Source organism: Acyrthosiphon pisum, chromosome A2 (assembly GCF_005508785.2).
Source record: "Acyrthosiphon pisum isolate AL4f chromosome A2, pea_aphid_22Mar2018_4r6ur, whole genome shotgun sequence".
Lineage (NCBI taxonomy): Eukaryota > Metazoa > Arthropoda > Insecta > Hemiptera > Aphididae > Acyrthosiphon > Acyrthosiphon pisum.
In genome coordinates, this window is record NC_042495.1 from 88277507 (window position 1) to 88295923 (window position 18417).

The 18417-nt window shown below is 27.8% G+C and overlaps 3 protein-coding genes across 3 annotated transcripts; 1 reads left to right on the plus strand and 2 right to left on the minus strand.

The window, feature by feature from the left end:
- Positions 1–692: 692 nt before the first annotated feature.
- Positions 693–4205, minus strand: LOC100159995 (DDB1- and CUL4-associated factor 13). The gene is made up of 8 exons (XM_001951373.5): positions 3876–4205; positions 2373–2755; positions 2135–2306; positions 1918–2065; positions 1525–1678; positions 1307–1453; positions 944–1107; positions 693–841 (listed from the first exon to the last, which is right to left on the minus strand). The coding sequence occupies exons 1-8, from the start codon at positions 3943–3945 to the stop codon at positions 754–756; spliced, it is 1326 nt and encodes a 441-aa protein (XP_001951408.1). The 5' UTR covers positions 3946–4205; the 3' UTR covers positions 693–753.
- Positions 4206–7269: 3064 nt separating this feature from the next.
- On the plus strand, positions 7270–9848 carry LOC100168789 (probable actin-related protein 2/3 complex subunit 2). The gene is made up of 6 exons (XM_001951423.5): positions 7270–7509; positions 7579–7672; positions 7739–8025; positions 8084–8304; positions 8449–8653; positions 9634–9848. Exons 1-6 carry the CDS (start codon positions 7436–7438, stop codon positions 9659–9661), a joined length of 909 nt encoding a protein of 302 aa, XP_001951458.1. The 5' UTR covers positions 7270–7435; the 3' UTR covers positions 9662–9848.
- Positions 9849–9917: 69 nt separating this feature from the next.
- LOC100162617 (vacuolar protein sorting-associated protein 11 homolog) lies at positions 9918–17997 on the minus strand. The gene is made up of 16 exons (XM_016807986.2): positions 17953–17997; positions 15306–15479; positions 14884–15243; positions 14717–14803; positions 14486–14643; positions 14042–14411; positions 13828–13974; positions 13559–13747; positions 13375–13482; positions 13207–13305; positions 12906–13132; positions 12675–12847; positions 11511–11712; positions 11342–11437; positions 11115–11202; positions 9918–10357 (listed from the first exon to the last, which is right to left on the minus strand). Exons 1-16 carry the CDS (start codon positions 17995–17997, stop codon positions 10001–10003), a joined length of 2880 nt encoding a protein of 959 aa, XP_016663475.2. The 3' UTR covers positions 9918–10000.
- Between the last annotated feature and the right edge of the window lie 420 nt (positions 17998–18417).

Here is an 18417-nt window from a genome sequence, read left to right on the forward strand (position 1 = left end):
TATTAAAAACTTAAATCTTCGTATGAAACAAATGTATAGCTGATCTAGCTTTATTTTGGAACAAAAAAAAGAGCAAATGCCTACATTCAAACTTTACTTATGCATCAACATGTGAGTTAAACATAATATCTAAAATTAAGCTGTTTTATCATGTCCATATTTAACATTGAAGTAGCATCATCTAATAAACACAAAGTGAAATTATTATACAGTAAACTTTTGATGATACAATTTGAGAATTATCTGTGGTCTTCTGAGGAACTATCTACATTCTACAGTACTAAAAATAGTATTTAAGTACAGAATATGGATTTTTGAAAAAATAAATGTAAGTTATACATATTTGTTTATTTTGCAATAAGGGACGAACCCTTTAATACATGAATATAATAGTAATAATTTGCTTTATGGAAACATTTTTATTTTTATTTATATTTTTATTAAAATATGAATGTTAAAATAAAAATAAATTGTATACTTATCTACATTGTCTTTAAATACTATCTATTATTAAATATATTTTTTTTAATAATTTTATAATAGAAGCATTTTTGTTTCAATTTGTATTTTTTTGGATTAATAGCAGAATTTGCGTATCCGTGGTTGTGTGTCACCCTATTCCCTGAATAATCAAGTGTTTAATGTAATATTACTAAAAATGTTGTCACGGTTTTTTTTTATTGAAGTTGTAATTTATTGAAAATAATATGTACATATGATAAAAACCTTGAAATAAACAAGAATAATAATAGTTTAAACAACTTCCGAAACAACATTTTTCTTTTTTTCGGAGACGTATGGAATACTATTTTTCTTTGAATGTTTGCGGACATTTTCTTCCCTGAAAATATACATAAATATAATTAAAATGTATATACCAACATACATAAATTTATTTATTATTATCATATTATATAATTTATTTATAATTAAGACAACTCACTTTCTTTTAAGTTTTTTCTTAGATTCCAGTTGTTGATTACGTTCATGATAGATATGTTTAGGCACTTGTCTATGTCTGGCAATTCTTTTTACTTGTGGATGAGCAGCAAACTTCTCTTTCAATGTAGCGTTATATTCTAAAGCTGTTCTTTCACGTGGTCTTAACTAAAACAACATTTTAATAGATAACTGTTTCATATTTAATTTATTTTTAAAAGTTCAACATAACATAATACATATTTCTATGAAAGCTTAAAGCTTAGATAGATTCGGCAACTACTTATAACTTTTGGTTTTCTCATAAGAAAATGTTAATTTGTACATGATATCCATTTTAAATTATAATTAATAAAAATAGACTTACTGTTCCTAATTTTTCTGAAGCATTTGCTTTCCAAATTCTTATATTCATTTCGTCAGATGCACTTAAAACAAATTTATTGTCTAATGACCAAATTACACTAGTCAAATGTTGCATACGTTTAGTATGATAGATTTCTCTCGAATGTCCCTAAATGTTTTGACAAATATTAAATTGTTATTTTTAAATAAATAATGAATATCAAAAGGATAAATAAATACCTGATGGCTTTCAAAAATTCTGATGGTTTTATCATAGCTTCCAGTGACAAATTCTAAACCAGTTGGTGCATAATCTATACAAGTAACAGCTGCCACGTGATCCTTATGCACATTTATTGGAGATTCTAAATTCCGTGTATCATAAGAATAACAACTAAATGTATAAAATAATTAATCAATAACAATTAGGTAAGTAAAAATGTGTACCTTTAATCTATTCCAAGAGAGAATAATCAGTCCACCGACCAATTTTTGTCAGTGCTGCTATCTCCCACCAACTTCCCTGTATTAGCTTGATCACATGATTCTTGACACGCCAATTACATCATTTGTGATACACGAAAACTGATTATTCTCTCGTGGAATAGAAGGTAATATAAAATTATTAATTACTTATAATCTTCATTGGCAGCAGTAAACACGTATGCTTCCATTGGATTCCAGGCTAACTGATTGGTTTTGAGTTTCATTATTATTTTTCGCATTGGTTTCACTTCTCTGGTGTCATAAAGAATTATACTGCGGTCACTTGCACATGATGCTATGAATGTTTATTATACAATTATACAACTAATGTATTATATACAAATGTAAAATAAAATTATAATACCTAATACATTAGTGTCAATTTGATTAAAAGCTATATGATGTAAACTATCAACACCCCATTTTAGAGTTGATGTAGGTTGACTTCGAGTAATGTCCCATAGTTGTACTACATCACCGCAAGTAGCAAATACTTTATCGTTTAACCATTGACAACTGATACCATATAAAACAGACTAAAATAAACATAGTTTAAACAATATTGTCATAAATGGAATTTATACTACATTAACTGTACATACTTGAGATATGAATGTATGAGATGGTGTGTCCAATTCTTCAGTATTCCAAACTTTAATGGTAGAATCATCTCCAACACTAAACAATCTTGTGCCATCAGGGTTGAAACTTAATCCACGAACAAACCGGTCATGGCCATTTATACTACTAATACATTTCTTTTTTGTTAAATTCCAAAGTCGTACTTCACCATCATAAGAACCACTGGCTAATGTTGATAAAGATTTAGGATGTTTGGCCATGCAGAAGATACCATCACGATGCCCATCCAAGTTACCAATAAATGGCTTGGCAAAAACTCGTTCCAATTTCACTGCGTTAAGAGCACGAACATATTCACGTGATGATTGAAAAGGATGAAGATTTGGGTCATAATTCCGAGGAACTGAAAAATAATTTAAAATGTTAGTTATAAGATTACCTAATTAATAATAGTGAATAGAGATAGGCAATCATTTATTCAAATTTAATCATAATATTTCAAATAATTAAAATTGGAGGATTATTTCTTTTCTAATTAAGACTTTACATTATGGGAATGCAAAATTAATTTAAGTTACTAAAAATATTTTGTTTTAATACAAATAGCTAATTGTTTAACTAAAATAATTAATCAAACAATAATTATAAGTAATAATCTAATCTACCTAAACAAAGTAAAAATAATAATTATAGGTAGGTATATGTATAATTGATTAATTAGTATGCCACCTCTGGCTATACACTCTTGCTACCAAAACTGACTAGGAAAGTGCCATTAAGGCGAGAAGAGAAAGATGAGCAAGTAAACTGACTACACTCTTGCCAAAGTAATATGAGCACAAAAGACAAAACGTATAGAGGAAGCATTAGATATGTATGAATTAAGTTGTTCAGTATGATATATGAATAACTTGATATAAAATGGATTGGCACGCTTTTCTATACAGCTAAGACAAGTAGAGAGACAAAACATGATAGCTCATCCTGTATATTGTTAATAAAATTAATATAAAATGTTTATAGAAGTTTTTAAATAAAAATCTCATTAAAAATAAAGAATTAAATACCTATATAATACAATTTTCTATTCAGCATGAATTTTATCATTCAGATAGGTAAATAAATAAAATTAGTAACTTAAAAATATTTACCCAAAATACATTTTATAACAACATAGGTATCTGCAATTGCAATATAGGTGGTATAAAAAATGATTTATTTTGTAAAATAATTGTCTTGAAAGATATATACCAGTCGTTATAATAAATTGAAAACAAAATTAACCACGTATAGGTCTAAATACATTTAAATTTGTAAACACAGTTTATTCAACCAACTACATAGAATAAAATATAAATTATTTAAAAGATGGATGTTTCTACGTACCTACCTAATGTTAAAATGAAAAAATTATTTACTTAAATGTACAAATCGAATTATTAATCATTACAATCCCTATAATGTGGACAACTTTACAGAAAATACAGATATAAGCCCTACATCAAAACAAATGTTCAACTTACCTTTCTGGATATCCCGCTTCGTCTCACGCAAATAGTCATCCGGATTCCGGCTCAACACCTTAACTTTCATGATCGAAAAATTTTATGCCAATAACTGCCAATTTATCCTTAGCGGGACACCATTAGCCACGAGGGTAAGCGACAATACTCAAGAATTGGAATTTGAAGCGCTATAAAAGACGCATAACACGAGTGATATAACTGTTTATTGTTTGCTATTATGATAAATGATAATAGATAATCAACGATGTAACCAGAGTGGTAGCGTGATGGTCCAACGTGGTTAATGGTTATCACTTTTCGCTTATCAATCATTCAAATTTCGTGCCTTTTTGAATATTCAATTTTTTTAACATTTGTTCTGTAAACCACCACATTAATCAAAATTCATATTATTTTATCCGAAGTTATTGATTAACTTGAAATCGACTTCCCCACATTTTTGATTTTAAATTAAAAATACAACAATTTTTAAATACTCTTTTTTTAAATGACATTTTTAGGAATTTGGGGGATAATATCAAAAATGTAGGAGTCAATTTCAAGTAGACTTGACAAAAAATTAAAATCTGTTTTCAGAATTCTTATCGCTTCATTAGATCAATTGGTATGTTTGGGAACAAACACGTCTAAAATATTATGTCACGCGACAAAATCAGAAAATCACGGTAGATATCGAATTACTTTTTTATGTTAGAAAAACTTATTTTCAATTGTTTTAATGGTTTTGGTAGATTCAAATTATTGCTTTCTTTCAATAGACGTTGGCACTTTTGGTAGAAAAGGAGATCCTAATATATTTAAGATCAGGGGCGCCATTTGAGTTTTATAATAGGGGTGCCAATATTTAAGCAGGCCAATTTTTTTTTTGTCAGGCCACTTTTTTAAAAATAGTAAATACAGATAATACAGAAAATCTGCGAATAAAGTTCACTGAAATTACAAGTGACACATTTGAGAATTCTATAAAATCGGAATACCCAGAATTGTCAAAAATAGCTGTATTAACACTTCTACCATTTGCAACTACTATTACTTGTGTGAAATGGCGTTTTCAGCTCTCATAGTAATAAAAAACAAATATCGGACAAAATTAAATGTAGAATCAGATTTAAGAGTTGCAGTCTAATATAAAACCTAATATGGAATCAATAATATCAAAAGTTCAATTTCAAGTATCCTATTAACACGTGAATAAAATGTTAAATTGTACATTTTTAAAGTTTTATTCATGTATATTATTTTTCATACTTAAATAATTGTTTATATGCTTGCATTGTTTTAAAATAATGTTGTATTATAAATTAATTAAATTTTTAATTGTAAATTAATCAAAATCGTATACCAATAAATATTTTATCAGTAATTAAATCAAATTTGAATAAAACATTTTTTTTTGAAGGGGGTCGTAGTACAAAAAAATAAAAATGTGGGGTCGCGATCCAAAAAAGGTTGGAAACCACTGCCTTAAAGGATAAAAATAATAAATTATAAGTATTTAATAAAAATACTTCTAAGATTACTGATTAGTACATGAAGCATTCGAAAAATAAAAATACCTATATCTAATACCATATACGTGTTAGCGTGTATATGCCAAATAGAATAAATTACAATAAAACTTGATATTTAAAAATAATAAATTAAAATATAGGTATCTTAAATTACAGTAATTGTTGTTCTAATTAACCAACATTAAATTAAACCAGAATAGATTTAAAGAATTTGATGTTTTGTAAAAATGATAATTGAAGGGTGGAAATGCAAAAGGTGGTATTGCCAAAAACCAAAATGTTCACAAATCAAGGAAAACGGTAATACATATTCTGACGACTATAAACATTCAGAATAAGTTTATTTATATGTAAAAAATAAAAACTAAACGATTGAGTGTCAAAATAAATCTACCTAAATTGTAAACATTGTTTTTAATGCTTTAAAAATTTCGTGTCAGACCAAAACGTGGTATTACAGGTTTTGAAAAGGTAATGGCAATATCACGTTTTAAAGTTGTTCCTATTTCTGTTGATACAAAACGCATTATTTCCTGCAATACCACGTTTTGAAGAAAAATGCAATATTGCCAATACCACGTTTTGCAATGATATCAAGTATGCTTCAATACTAATAACATGGCCAATAATACGTTTTGACTTTAACATGATTGAATATGTAATACCACGTTTTGCATTGACATTAAATGGGGCAATATCACATTATGCATTGAACATCAGTTCTAAAATCGATTTTATTCATAAAAGTAATCGATATAATTTAATTCTGACTGCAAAATCGAATTCCTCACATTTTTTTCCATAAGAATCGATGTTTAACTCGATTTTCGAAATTTTGGCAATACCACGTATTGCATTTGCACCCTTCAATTATGGAAACTGTTTATTTTATCATGGAATTTCCATAATAGGTCCCTTTCTTAGTCAGTGGACACGGGAGTACGGGACACGGACTGCAGCGCGCGGACGTCGGCCGGTCAAACATTTGTGCTTCTCGCCAAAAACCTTAACCGCCGTGGCACAAAGTGGGGGAAGTTGTGCTTCGGACGCCAACGTTTTTTTACTCCGTGTACCGTGTTCGGTACAAAAATCAAAACCGTACGTAAATATACGGTATTTCAATTTACAGGCGGCAAATATTTAATAGGTATTTAATATAATGATCATACCTACATTATAATAATACGGTATCGGGTATATAAGTATATTGATATTTCTCAACATATCATGAATAATTGTTTTTCAATATCATGAAGTCACAAACAATTATTATTTTACTAAATATTATTATTTTACTTATTATTAATATCTTTAATCAGGGGTCCGTGAACTACAAAAGTTTAAGAACAGCCGCTGTCCAGTGTCCGCCTTATCTATGCTATAGATATCCACACTATTAATTATTAAAGATAATATAACCGTTATATATTTAATCACGATATCGTGGATATCCCATTATCCCATAGACCTTATACAAAATATAGACGGAACACAGAATAGATTTCATCTATTCTGTGGACGGAACATCCAGGCGTGATGCGGGTGGGTGGTGCCGGTGCGGTTTGTGTTACTGTTACAGTAATATATAATATATATTATATACAGTGCGCATGTGCGGTGTACGTTATACTACCTTGATCAGCGCCGTCACGCTTGGACGCCGGAACTACAAGTCACTACAACCACGTCCCGTCTTATGTCTATAAATTAGTATAAGGTCTATGGGATATCCCAGATAATCAGTAATGTTATCGTTCACTTGCGAGTACATGGTGACCAACACGCGTTAGCTGGTGGGAATCATTCATACGGAATATTTAATTTTGCTACCACCAGACATACTGCTCATCCGGCCGCGTTATCTAAAATGAAAACATTTGATATTAACTTCCGAGAAGGTTCGTCATATTATTTGACAATTTATCCATAAATTATATAAAAAAAAATTTCGCCCATGTTTACGTTAATATAGTTTTTTAACAAATTAAATTATTTACTGTTAAATGTCTATTTAGTCTATCGTTTGTTCCATTTGTCAGTAAAATCATGATATTGTTAGAAACAAATAACCGCGTTGTTGAAGAATCCATCAGTGTGAGAATTAAAAATGCTTTGGCAGGGTATGTCACTTTTCTGAACTATATGCTATATAAACTGTTGATATTTAATTTATTGCATTTGCATTGTAGAAACAAGCCGGAAAACACAAATATATTCATATCGGATTATGCGGGAGTATTGTTCCACATTTCAAATTTAGAAGGCCAAAAAAATCAGCTTAGGGTGAGTGTAACGTTTAACGCTGTTATTGGAAATCGGTTCATAAAATAAATATGTATAATGTTGCAGGTGAGCATAGCTTTGAAATTCTATACTGAACTACAACAACACGGAGCAACAGAACTATTAAACCGTGTGTATGGGTCATACGTCACAGAACCAGAATCGGGTTTTAATTTTTCTTTGCTAGTTGACCTAGAAAAAATTCCCAATGATTGGGAATTATTAGTGAAAAAAATTGGTCAATTTAAACGTAATTGTTTCGCTTCAGTATTTGAAAAGTATTTTGACTTTCAAGAAAAAGGTGAAGAAGGCCATAAAAGAGCTGTGATTAATTATCGAGAAGATGAGACTATGTGAGTGAAAAATTGATTTTATGTTAAAAATATTTATCTAACATTTCTTGTGTACTAGGTATGTGGAAGCAAAAGCTGACCGTGTAACTGTTGTATTCAGTACAGTATTCAGAGATAGTGATGACATAGTTTTAGGAAAAGTCTTTATGCAAGAACTAAGAGAAGGCAGGCGAGCTAGTCAAACTTCACCTCAAGTATTGTTTACACACAAAGAACCACCCCTTGAACTGCAAGATACTAATGCTCGTGTTGGTGATGAAGTAGGATATATAACATTTGGTAAGAAAATGATTGACATTTGAATTTTCCTTGATATAAAAATAATATAATATATAAAAGAAAATAATTTTCCTATTTTAGTTTTGATAAATCAAGAACCCATTTAAAAAAATAGAATAACTAATTTACCTTTAATAATTTTAGTGTTGTTCCCGAGACACACTAATCGTGCAGCTCGTGAAAATACTATTGATTTGATTCATATGTTCCGTGACTATCTACATTACCACATTAAGTGCACGAAAGCATATATACATTCCTGTATGCGAGCAAAAACAACTGACTTCATTAAAGTGCTCAACAGAGCTAGACCAGAATCTAAAAAATCTAACGAAAAGAAAACTATTAGGTAAGTACAATTTTAAAATACATTTTTTACTGATTTCCTACGTTTAAGAGTTAATTTAATTTGGAGTGTCGAGCTTAAAATTTATTTTGTCTGCTTCTTTTCTCACAAAATATGAAAAAAAGCATTTAAATTCTTAATCATATTATCAAATCACCTAGATTTGTATAATTTATTTTTAAACCTCTTTATTAGCTTTAAAAAACTTATTTTATAAACACTGTTTATGATAAAATGTTATATTTATCTTTATAAAAAATAATACGACCAAAGTAAATATGGTTAAACAACAAACTTAACGTTTATTATATGACTCATAAAAAATGTAAATTTGACAATATAGAAAGATAAACACAAGTAAAAAAGATAAATTAGTCAATAAATAATAAATAATTCAACAATCAAAAATTTGTAAAACGACCTTAATTTATATAATAGTTTACTTGAATATACAATAATATGTAATAATAATATGTAATAATAATTATAATTTTAAATGAATGATATTTATTACTTAAATTCCAAAGAGAATGGTTATAAAATATTAAGAGAAAATCTATTTTAACATAAATTATTATTTAAAAAAAAAGAGTAGTGTTTACTCTATTACTTATTTAGAGATATTGATTAATTAAGTTTATTGATGTATTAGGATTGTATAACACATTATGAGTGTTAGGTAACTTATTGAAATGAGCGTGTAGGACTGTAATACTATAATATGTTACTTTACATTTTTGTACCATACTAGTATGCTTGGAAATGTTTTTTACTTATTTATTAAGTACCTATGTAATTTATGTAGTAAATTAGAATTGTTGCATGAACAATTGTCACCGATCAGTAGTATGAATTAACTGGTGTAAAAATTCACACTCACACACAGACAAACCATTTTGTTATAATAAGTAGTTTTTTATAGAAAATACAATCTATTATTAAAATACACAAATATAATGACTTTGTAATTGTTAATGTTTCAGTGGCAGATCATTCATTCGAAAGGACTGAAAAAATATTTTACCTTTTCAAATATTGTATAATTAATAATAAATAATGAAAACATTGAATTTATCTTAAATTAATGTTAACAACATTGATTTTTAGTCTAGTATGTATAAATATTGTTAGCTAATATAACTAACCATTGTTTTAAATTTATAAATAGTAAAAATAAAGTTGTGTATTCATCTTTTAATTTTTTTTTAAATTTTATTATTATTATATATATTATATATATCATTTATTTAATTGGAACAATAGTATTGCATTTATATTCATTTAAATTACAATAATAAATTATTTATTTATTTATTTATAAGTTGTTATTAATTAGACTTTAATTTAAAATTAACTGTCATCTGCGAAAGGATTTTTACTTTCATCATACTCATCTTTGAAAGGATTTTTATTATCATCGTACTCCATATCATCGCCATCTTCATCAAACGGATTTGTGTTTGGTTGTTGTATAGTTTGTACAGATAATATTGGACTCAGTCTTGGTGGTGTTTGTACCACTGGAGGTACAGGTTTAGGTGATAATACTACTGGAGATGATACCAATTTCGATTTAGCTAGTTGGTTTTCAACTGTAGATAGATCATCAAATAGACATCGACCAAAGTATTCTGATATTAGTGAAAAACTATCTGTAGCTCGTTCTAGCTGACTATGGAATGCTTCATTATAATCTTTTATCTGACCCTAAATAAAAAAAATTTTACATAAAAAGAATTCATATATACGTAAAATAAATTAAGTATTACTGCCGTCATTATCATAACTGACACATAATTAACACATGGCCAGCAGCACAACACTAAATAATGCTTCTTAAGATTTAGCACTATTAACCTACTATAGACATTTAAAGATCTTTGTATGTCAATGTAACTTACAATTGCATAGAGCTGGGTCCCCAAATGGCAGCATTCAGGCAAGAAACTTATTTTTATGGGGATTAACACATTCAACGCCGCCCGTGATTTCAGAAATGACGGAAACCACCCATACCATTAAATTTAGAGTTGATTTAATTATGGTTTAATAAACGTATATGTTTTTGATGCATTAACGTGTCACCGTCGGAATAAACTCTGTTGACGCGTATACGCATCAGAGGCGTTGAAAGTGTTAAAGAAGATTTTTATTGTAATTAAATTTTTTTTTTTTTTTTTCATATAGTTTCTTAACTTAGGCAAAAACTTTTGTAAATTCTTAATGCAGCCTTCCAAAAATATGAATTGGAGACCCCTGGCATAGAGAATTATTAATAATATCAATATTTATTTCATATAATATTCCCTATCATGAACCATACATTTTTTTTTTATACCAGTTAGGTGATGTATTAGTACCAAGTGGATAGTACAGAAACTAGTATGAGAACAATTACTAATAGACACAGCCTAATTACTAGGCCAGCGAATTTACAAGACTACTGTATTTTATTATAATTTACCTGAGTCCGTATAATATCCATTATTTGTTTATTGTTAGGAGTACAAGCTGGACAATCATCATCGCTTTCTGAAAAAGCTTGGAAACAGCTAAAATAAAAATAAATGTAACAGAAAATTATATTAAATAAAATAATAACCGGTTTACATTGAATGATATTATATCACGATAGTGAATATTAAATTAGATATTTTGAATATGAATGTAGAAATTAAAATGTTTACTAACTGTTGATGGTATGAATGTTGACACATAAAATGTACACTAGGAAGTTCTAATTGGTTATTGCATGCACTACAGCGCAAACCTTGAAAGACGACCGCACTGAAAAATAATTGTTAAGTTTTAAATTTTTAAATTATTATGTATTGTCATTATTAGGCATGACTGTATGTACCAATTTTTTAATTTTTCAATGGTGTGTTTTAGGGTTTCTGTATCTTTTTGATATTTATCAACCATTTCTTTATCCTTTTCTATGATTTTTTTCTCAGCGCCAAACAAACTTGTTAGATAAGCTCGAACATGACCAATATTAATGGTTTTAGATTTGGCCAATGACGTAATAGTAAAATGAGCCGACAGAAGAGATTTTCTTTCTATTAGAACAGTTAATTATTATTAGTATTTTACACTATTATAAAGTACACATTGATTGACATGTATTTGAGTTATTTGAAATTTATATGAAATAGTAGGTTAACTTTGGTATGTATATGGAATACCGGGCGAAAAGTCCAAAAATACAAATTTTTCAAATCACAAAATAAATATTAATATTTAATTTTCTTGTACAATATTGTCTTTGATTTTTATTTATTATAACTATAAAGTATACAATTACAATTTTCAAGTTTAAAAAGTCGAGATACAACAGAAATCCATTTAGTAAATACCGTCCGATATTTGTAAATTAGGTAGGTATAAAGAAAATAATAATCAAATATAAAATGTTTCAATTTTTGAAAATTTGGTTTTTTAATAATTTGTATTTTCAGAATTGTTATTGCATTCAAAAAAATGGTCCGGGACTTTTTGTCCAACATTTTTGACAGATTACCGTGTGCGAATTTCTACCACTAAAAATTCCAAAATACTATATAATTATACTATAATATATTAGTGACAATTGATGATATAGCTATTAGCTATCAGCTATCATTATTCAATTATCAATGGTTGTTGCTTGTTACATAACATAGAATTGGGCAGCTTAATAGAAATCTATGAACTCCATAGCATAATAATTAATAATTAAAGTATACATCTAAAGTGTTATTGTACATAATCACTAAATGAGAGTTAAAAAAAAATTGCATATACATATTTAAGACTTAAAGGAATATTATTTTCAAAAATCATGTTGAAATCTATTAATTTTTACAATAGACACGCCATATTGTACATGTTAAAATCAACTTGATATATACTGTAATAAGATATTTAATCAGTATTTGAAAAATTGTTTAAAATAATAATAACACTGGTTTATTTTAAAGTACAATAAAAGATTAATATAATTTAGAGTACATACAAGAATAATCTTTATAGTGGTACATACCAATTTCATTTAATATTTCTTCCAACATAGAAGGTGGAAACATGTCATCTACCATTGCTGCATTAAACAATAATATCCATAATTTTGATTCTACATGTCCATATCTCCTACAACATTCTATTGCGCTAATGTAATCATATAAAGACAAGTAATAGCGAATTAACTTTGAGTATCTGAAAAAAAAAATTATTGTGTAATGTAAATAAAATATTATTGAGTTTTTTACTAAACTGTTTGTTGCGCTCAAAAATGTAGACTATGGCTGGTTTAAATTCAAAAGACGTGGCTAAGATTAAAACTTGATAATGGTCACATGTTATAATATCAGCAGATTGTAGAATATTAACAATTTTCTTTTCAATTATGCTACGTTTTTCTTGATTGTTTTCATTTTTCCACACAATCAAGCAATGTTCGATGTATGTATTCAGTAATGATGTAGACCATTTATCTAAAAACTTCAATAAATACATTAGTTAAATCATTTTGTCATTTTTATTAAATATTAGTTATTACTTTTCAAGTAACTTACATTATCAAAATGTTCCAAAAAATCCACTAAACATTCAGAGTCGTCAAGCAACAAATAAATGAAATCTTCAGGTTGAGCTAAATTTCCAGACAGGTCTACCTTAAAAAATGATAATACAATTTATATTTAATACAAACTTCATTATCTAAGAATAAATTAGGCATTTACATTGGTTGTAGTATAACAGGTGGAACATAATTTTTTCAAAAAACTGACTGTGTCTTTAGGAACATTTTCCATGAATACGTTACTATATTGCTTAATTGTTTGTACTGACTGAAATTAATAAAATATCAAGAATTATTTTAATTGCTATTAGTGGTTACTTAATATAACAACAACAATATGGTACCTGTTCAATGGAAAGTTTTTCAATATATTCTAAAGCTGATGTATACTCATGACGATCCTCCAAAAGTATTCTGATGTACAAAGAATGTCTGCTATGTTTTTCAGCTAATGCAAGTGCATTTTCAGGTGATGACTGTCTACAAACTTTTATTGCCACATCCACATCAAAATCAATGTTTTCGTCTTTTATCTGTAATGAACACAAATTAAAATTATTAAATTTAACATTTTATTTTTACCGTTATTAAAAATCTAAAACGTTGTAATTACTACAGTAAATTCTTGAAGTTTGTCTAGACTGTTTAATTTTGAATAGCAGTTGAACAACAATGTTGTATGGTCTTTATTTGCGTTACCTGATTTATGTAAAGCATGCAAATATGTGGTTAAACTGTCTATATATTGAGAATCTAAAAACTAAAAATATAAAGTACATTAGTATTCAGTTTTAATTTTTGCATAGTTTATATATTAAAATATTTACTTTTTTGATGACATACGATGGTTCAAGTTTTCCAATTGTTTTTATATATTGTTCTACAGCACCACTGTGATCCCCTTTAGTATACAAATGGTCACCATATTGACGAAATATATCAATCAGAGCTTGAGAATCATATTGCTGACACTTAGCCATACGTACCGCAACATCGTACAAGTTTTTCTTAAATAATACAGTCAATTTTGATTGTAAATCTTTTTCTATCAACTGCGATAAACTTCCTTTAGTTGTTAAAATATATAATGATCCCCACTCTGGTAGAACTGATAAAATGTCTTGCATGGTAGTAGTATAAATTATAAACTTATTTTGGATATCTAACACAGTGATTGAAATAGACTCTATATCATCACTGAAAAATAATTTAAAATCACAGTTAGTTACTCAGAAAGCTAGAAAAAAGGGAACATATTAAACAAATCTTACGAATGTTTTGTAGTAGTAGAGACAGTAATAGCACTTATAGGTTTTCCTCTTTCTTTAGATACTATAATTAGATAATTTCGAAACCATTGAAGAATAATTTTTTGACCTCCAACAACATAGCAAGGTCCACGACTGTCAACCGTATAACAATAAATGGCCTAAAATAAAATAAATAAAACTGTTCAACCTAGAACACAAAGAAGATATAATTTGTATCTTTTAAGGACTTACATCTTCTTTTGCAATCATAAAATGACTATCAGGTCCATTCACTAACACAGAACACTTGAAATCACATCCTACTGCATCCAAAACAGTCTAAAACAAAGCATTTTAAAGTTATAATCTTTTAGTATCACCTAAAATATAATCAGAGTAATGAAAACTAATAAATATACCATAGGACAGGAATCTTTGGAATTAACATTAAATTGTTGCACAGATGAAGCAGTAGATACAAAAAGGTACCATTGATCCTTGTTAACACATTTGAAAGCCATTCCGGTTATTCCTTGACCCAACTCTTTTAACATCTTGGGTTTAGAATTCCGATCTCTAGACAAATCTCCTTTGAACAAAGCTATACAACCATCTACAAATCCAACAGCCATCAACAAACGATTGTCAGTTACACACAATGTAGTAGGTTTTTCAGATTTTGGTAGTTTTGTAGACCGTATACATATTGGAGTACTCTGACGATCTCTTCGTTCTAAATCCCAAACTTTGAGAATGGTATTAGTATCTGGTTCATCTTCCTAGATGTAAAAGTTTATGTATATAATAAATATTATAATGAATACTTATACAAAATACTCACCCCAATTGTAACTAAAAAACTACTATATTGTAGTTGTGTAGAAAGAAGAACAACAGACTGATAGGCTCGAAATGTAGTAACTTGAAACGTACGCGTAATTAAATGAACTAGGCCATCATCATCACATGTTACTAAGTGACCGTGACCACTGCTTGTTGAAGTTATTTTAGAGCTCTAAATAAATAAAACTAAGCGTTAGACATTTAATATTTTTTAATTTTTTAATTTTAAAAAGAAAAAATATCAATCCGATGATTCTTTCAAATATTTTTCTAAAACAAGTTCTTAATTTTAGATTCTGAGTGGAACGATGAATGTATAGATTTTACAATGATGTGTGTTTTTTTTAAAATATTTTTTTGTGTCTGTCATCAACTTTTAGGACAGTAAAAGTGCTTGAATTTTCTTCAACAGTACCTTTTATGATAGGAAAGTGAATCTAGTTGGTACTTTGGGGGGGGTCAAAAGTAAAATTTTTCCAATAGTTTTCAAAAGCGCCGTGAAAAACAAAAGAAAAATTAAGGAAAAACCGGAATTTTTACGCAAAATCCGTTTTCGAGAAAATTGATTTTGGTTTTTGCTGTAACTTTAAAACGAATGGCTGTAGATACATGAAATTTTCACTGGTTGTTTAAATTTCCATTTTCTATACATGATAAAATTTTCAAAATATTTTGAGCTGTTTACAGACAATTTCAGTTTCCAATTTAATTAGTTTTTTTTTTCTATGAATGTCAATAAAACTTTATTTGTTGAGTAAAAATACTTGAAAATTTAATACAAGGCTCCTACTATATTGTTACAATGACATTTGAAAAATATTAAAAATCCTTAGTCACAGTTTTTTTTTATTAGCATTTAAAGTTTTAAAATTGACAAAATATGTAAAAATCACGAAATTTAGCATGAAAATTAGCAAATTATTTTGAGTAAATAATTCGTAAAAATTTTTCTTTTTAGAACTAAGATTTTAAAATGTAATACAAGATTCCTTATAGGATAATCTACCTTTATCAAAAAAAAAAAAATGTCTATAAGAAACTCAAATTAAATTTTTATGAGCGTTTGAAATTCATATTTTTACAACATTTGATATTCACTCGATTTCTTACGTAACGATTTTCTTATTTTGTTGTAATTAAAAAACGAGTGACTGTAGAAACTTGAAAATGTCACTGAATGTTTATATTAGCATTTACTATATACAATAAAAATTTTGAAAATAATTTGACTCTTTTTGAGCTGTTTACGGACATTATAAGTTTTCAATTTTTTTAGTTTTTTTTTCTATAAATATCAATAAAGTTTTATCTATTGGGCCAAAAAGTGTAAAAAATTAATACAAGGCTCCTGATACATTGTTACAATAGCAGTTGAAAAATATTAAAAATACATTGGCATTTGGCACAATTATTTTTTATAAGCATTTGAAGTTGAAATTTTTACAAAAGTTATCAAATTTAAAATTGAATAATTATTTTGTAGTTAAAAATTTATAAAATTTTCAACTTTTATATCTAAGGATTGAAAATATAAAACAATATTTCACGTAAATATTTAATTCTGTTACCAAAAATTCCAAGAAATACATAAGCACAGTTTATTTTTAGTCATTTTAAGTTCAAATTTGGACGAAATTACATATTAAAAAAAGGTGGGTAAGTGGATTTCGCTCTGCTGTACAGTAGGTTACAAGTGGGTCACTGTATAATGGATGGTATTAAATTTGAATTCAATGATATAATATCATTGTATAAGAAAAACGATTCTGAGCGGACACGGTATGTCAGTATAGGTATAAGACATAATATTATATTATAGTCTATAGTATTTAAAAAAAATTGATCTATAATAGGTACCTATAATAAATTCCAAATTAATCATATCATAATATCTATTAGGTACTTATAACGCGTTATACATCAACAACAAACCGTGATACTATCATAGATATATAATAGTATACTTTAGAAGTTTCAAGTATACCCAAAAATAATATTATACAATCATAACAAAATAACTAAATTAGTTATTCTAGGTTTTTAATATGTAATTTCGTCCAAATTTGTACTTAAAATTAGTGATGGGCGCAACCGACTAGTTTTGACTATCGATTGTCTATCGATAGTTCAAAAACTACCGAGTGATTTTTCAATTGAATAGATATTATTATTCATCGATTGTTTTTAAAAATTATCAAGTAATGATATTACTGTAATGCATTCGATAGTTTTCTTTCGGTAGTTACTTACGTCTTACACGGACTAGTTTTGACTATCGATAGTTTTCATTCGGTAGTAAATAGTAATACACGTCTACATAGGCGCAAATAGCGTTTGAGATTTGGGAGGGATAATAGGGCTAATAAGGCCTTACTTTAATAATATTGAATAAGTTTAAAACAAAATGTAGGAAATGTTTGGGAGGGGCTATGGACATTTTTTTTTTTTTGGGGGAGGGGGGGGGGGCTTAGCCCCTAAAGCCCCCCCTCTATTTGCGCCTATGCACGTCTAGTACCAACTAGTTTTGACTATCGAGTTAAAAAAAAACAATCGAGAAATTTTTCGGTATTTTCGACCGAATTTACTTGATAATAATTTGGGATAGACATTTTAAAGACAAAAATATAAAAAATGAAATAACCAGCCTTGATACTCGATAGTCGAATCTCGAATAACAGCATTAACAACATCATGGCTAAATAGTAAATAATACATAACCTTACCAAAAAAGTAAAAATTTCGATACTTCGATTAGTTTTCAATAGTTCGATAGTTTTATAAAACAACCGAGTAATTAGATAGTTTAAACTATCGAGTACTTCGATAGTTTTCACTCGGTTGTGCCCATCACTACTTAAAATGACTATAAAAATAAACTGTGTAAATGTATATTTTAGATTTTTTGGTAACAGAATTAATTACTTACGTGGAATCTTCTTCTAAATTTTCAATTCTCAGGTACAAAAGTTGAACATTTTATAAATTTTTAACTACAAAATAATTATTCAAATTAAAATTTGATAAATTTTGTCAAAATTCGATCTTTAAATGCTTATAAAAAAAAATTGTGCGCTATATATTTTTAATATTTTTCAACTGATATTGTAACA

Coding starts and splice junctions, on each gene's coding strand:
- LOC100162617 (XM_016807986.2), bottom strand. CDS start 17,997: ATGTTGTTAATGCTGTTATTCGAGATTCGACTATCGAGTATCAAG. Junction 11,438..11,510: donor ATTGAAAAATTAAAAAATTG/GTACATACAGTC, acceptor ATTATTTTTCAG/TGCGGTCGTCTTTCAAGGTT. Junction 11,203..11,341: donor CAACATTCATACCATCAACA/GTTAGTAAACAT, acceptor TTTTTATTTTAG/CTGTTTCCAAGCTTTTTCAG.
- LOC100159995 (XM_001951373.5), bottom strand. CDS start 3,945: ATGAAAGTTAAGGTGTTGAGCCGGAATCCGGATGACTATTTGCGTGAG. Junction 2,066..2,134: donor AATTGACACTAATGTATTAG/GTATTATAATTT, acceptor AAACATTCATAG/CATCATGTGCAAGTGACCGC. Junction 1,679..1,917: donor GCTGCCAATGAAGATTATAA/GTAATTAATAAT, acceptor TTATACATTTAG/TTGTTATTCTTATGATACAC.
- LOC100168789 (XM_001951423.5), top strand. CDS start 7,436: ATGATATTGTTAGAAACAAATAACCGCGTTGTTGAAGAATCCATCAGT. Junction 7,673..7,738: donor GCCAAAAAAATCAGCTTAGG/GTGAGTGTAACG, acceptor ATAATGTTGCAG/GTGAGCATAGCTTTGAAATT. Junction 8,305..8,448: donor AGTAGGATATATAACATTTG/GTAAGAAAATGA, acceptor TAATAATTTTAG/TGTTGTTCCCGAGACACACT.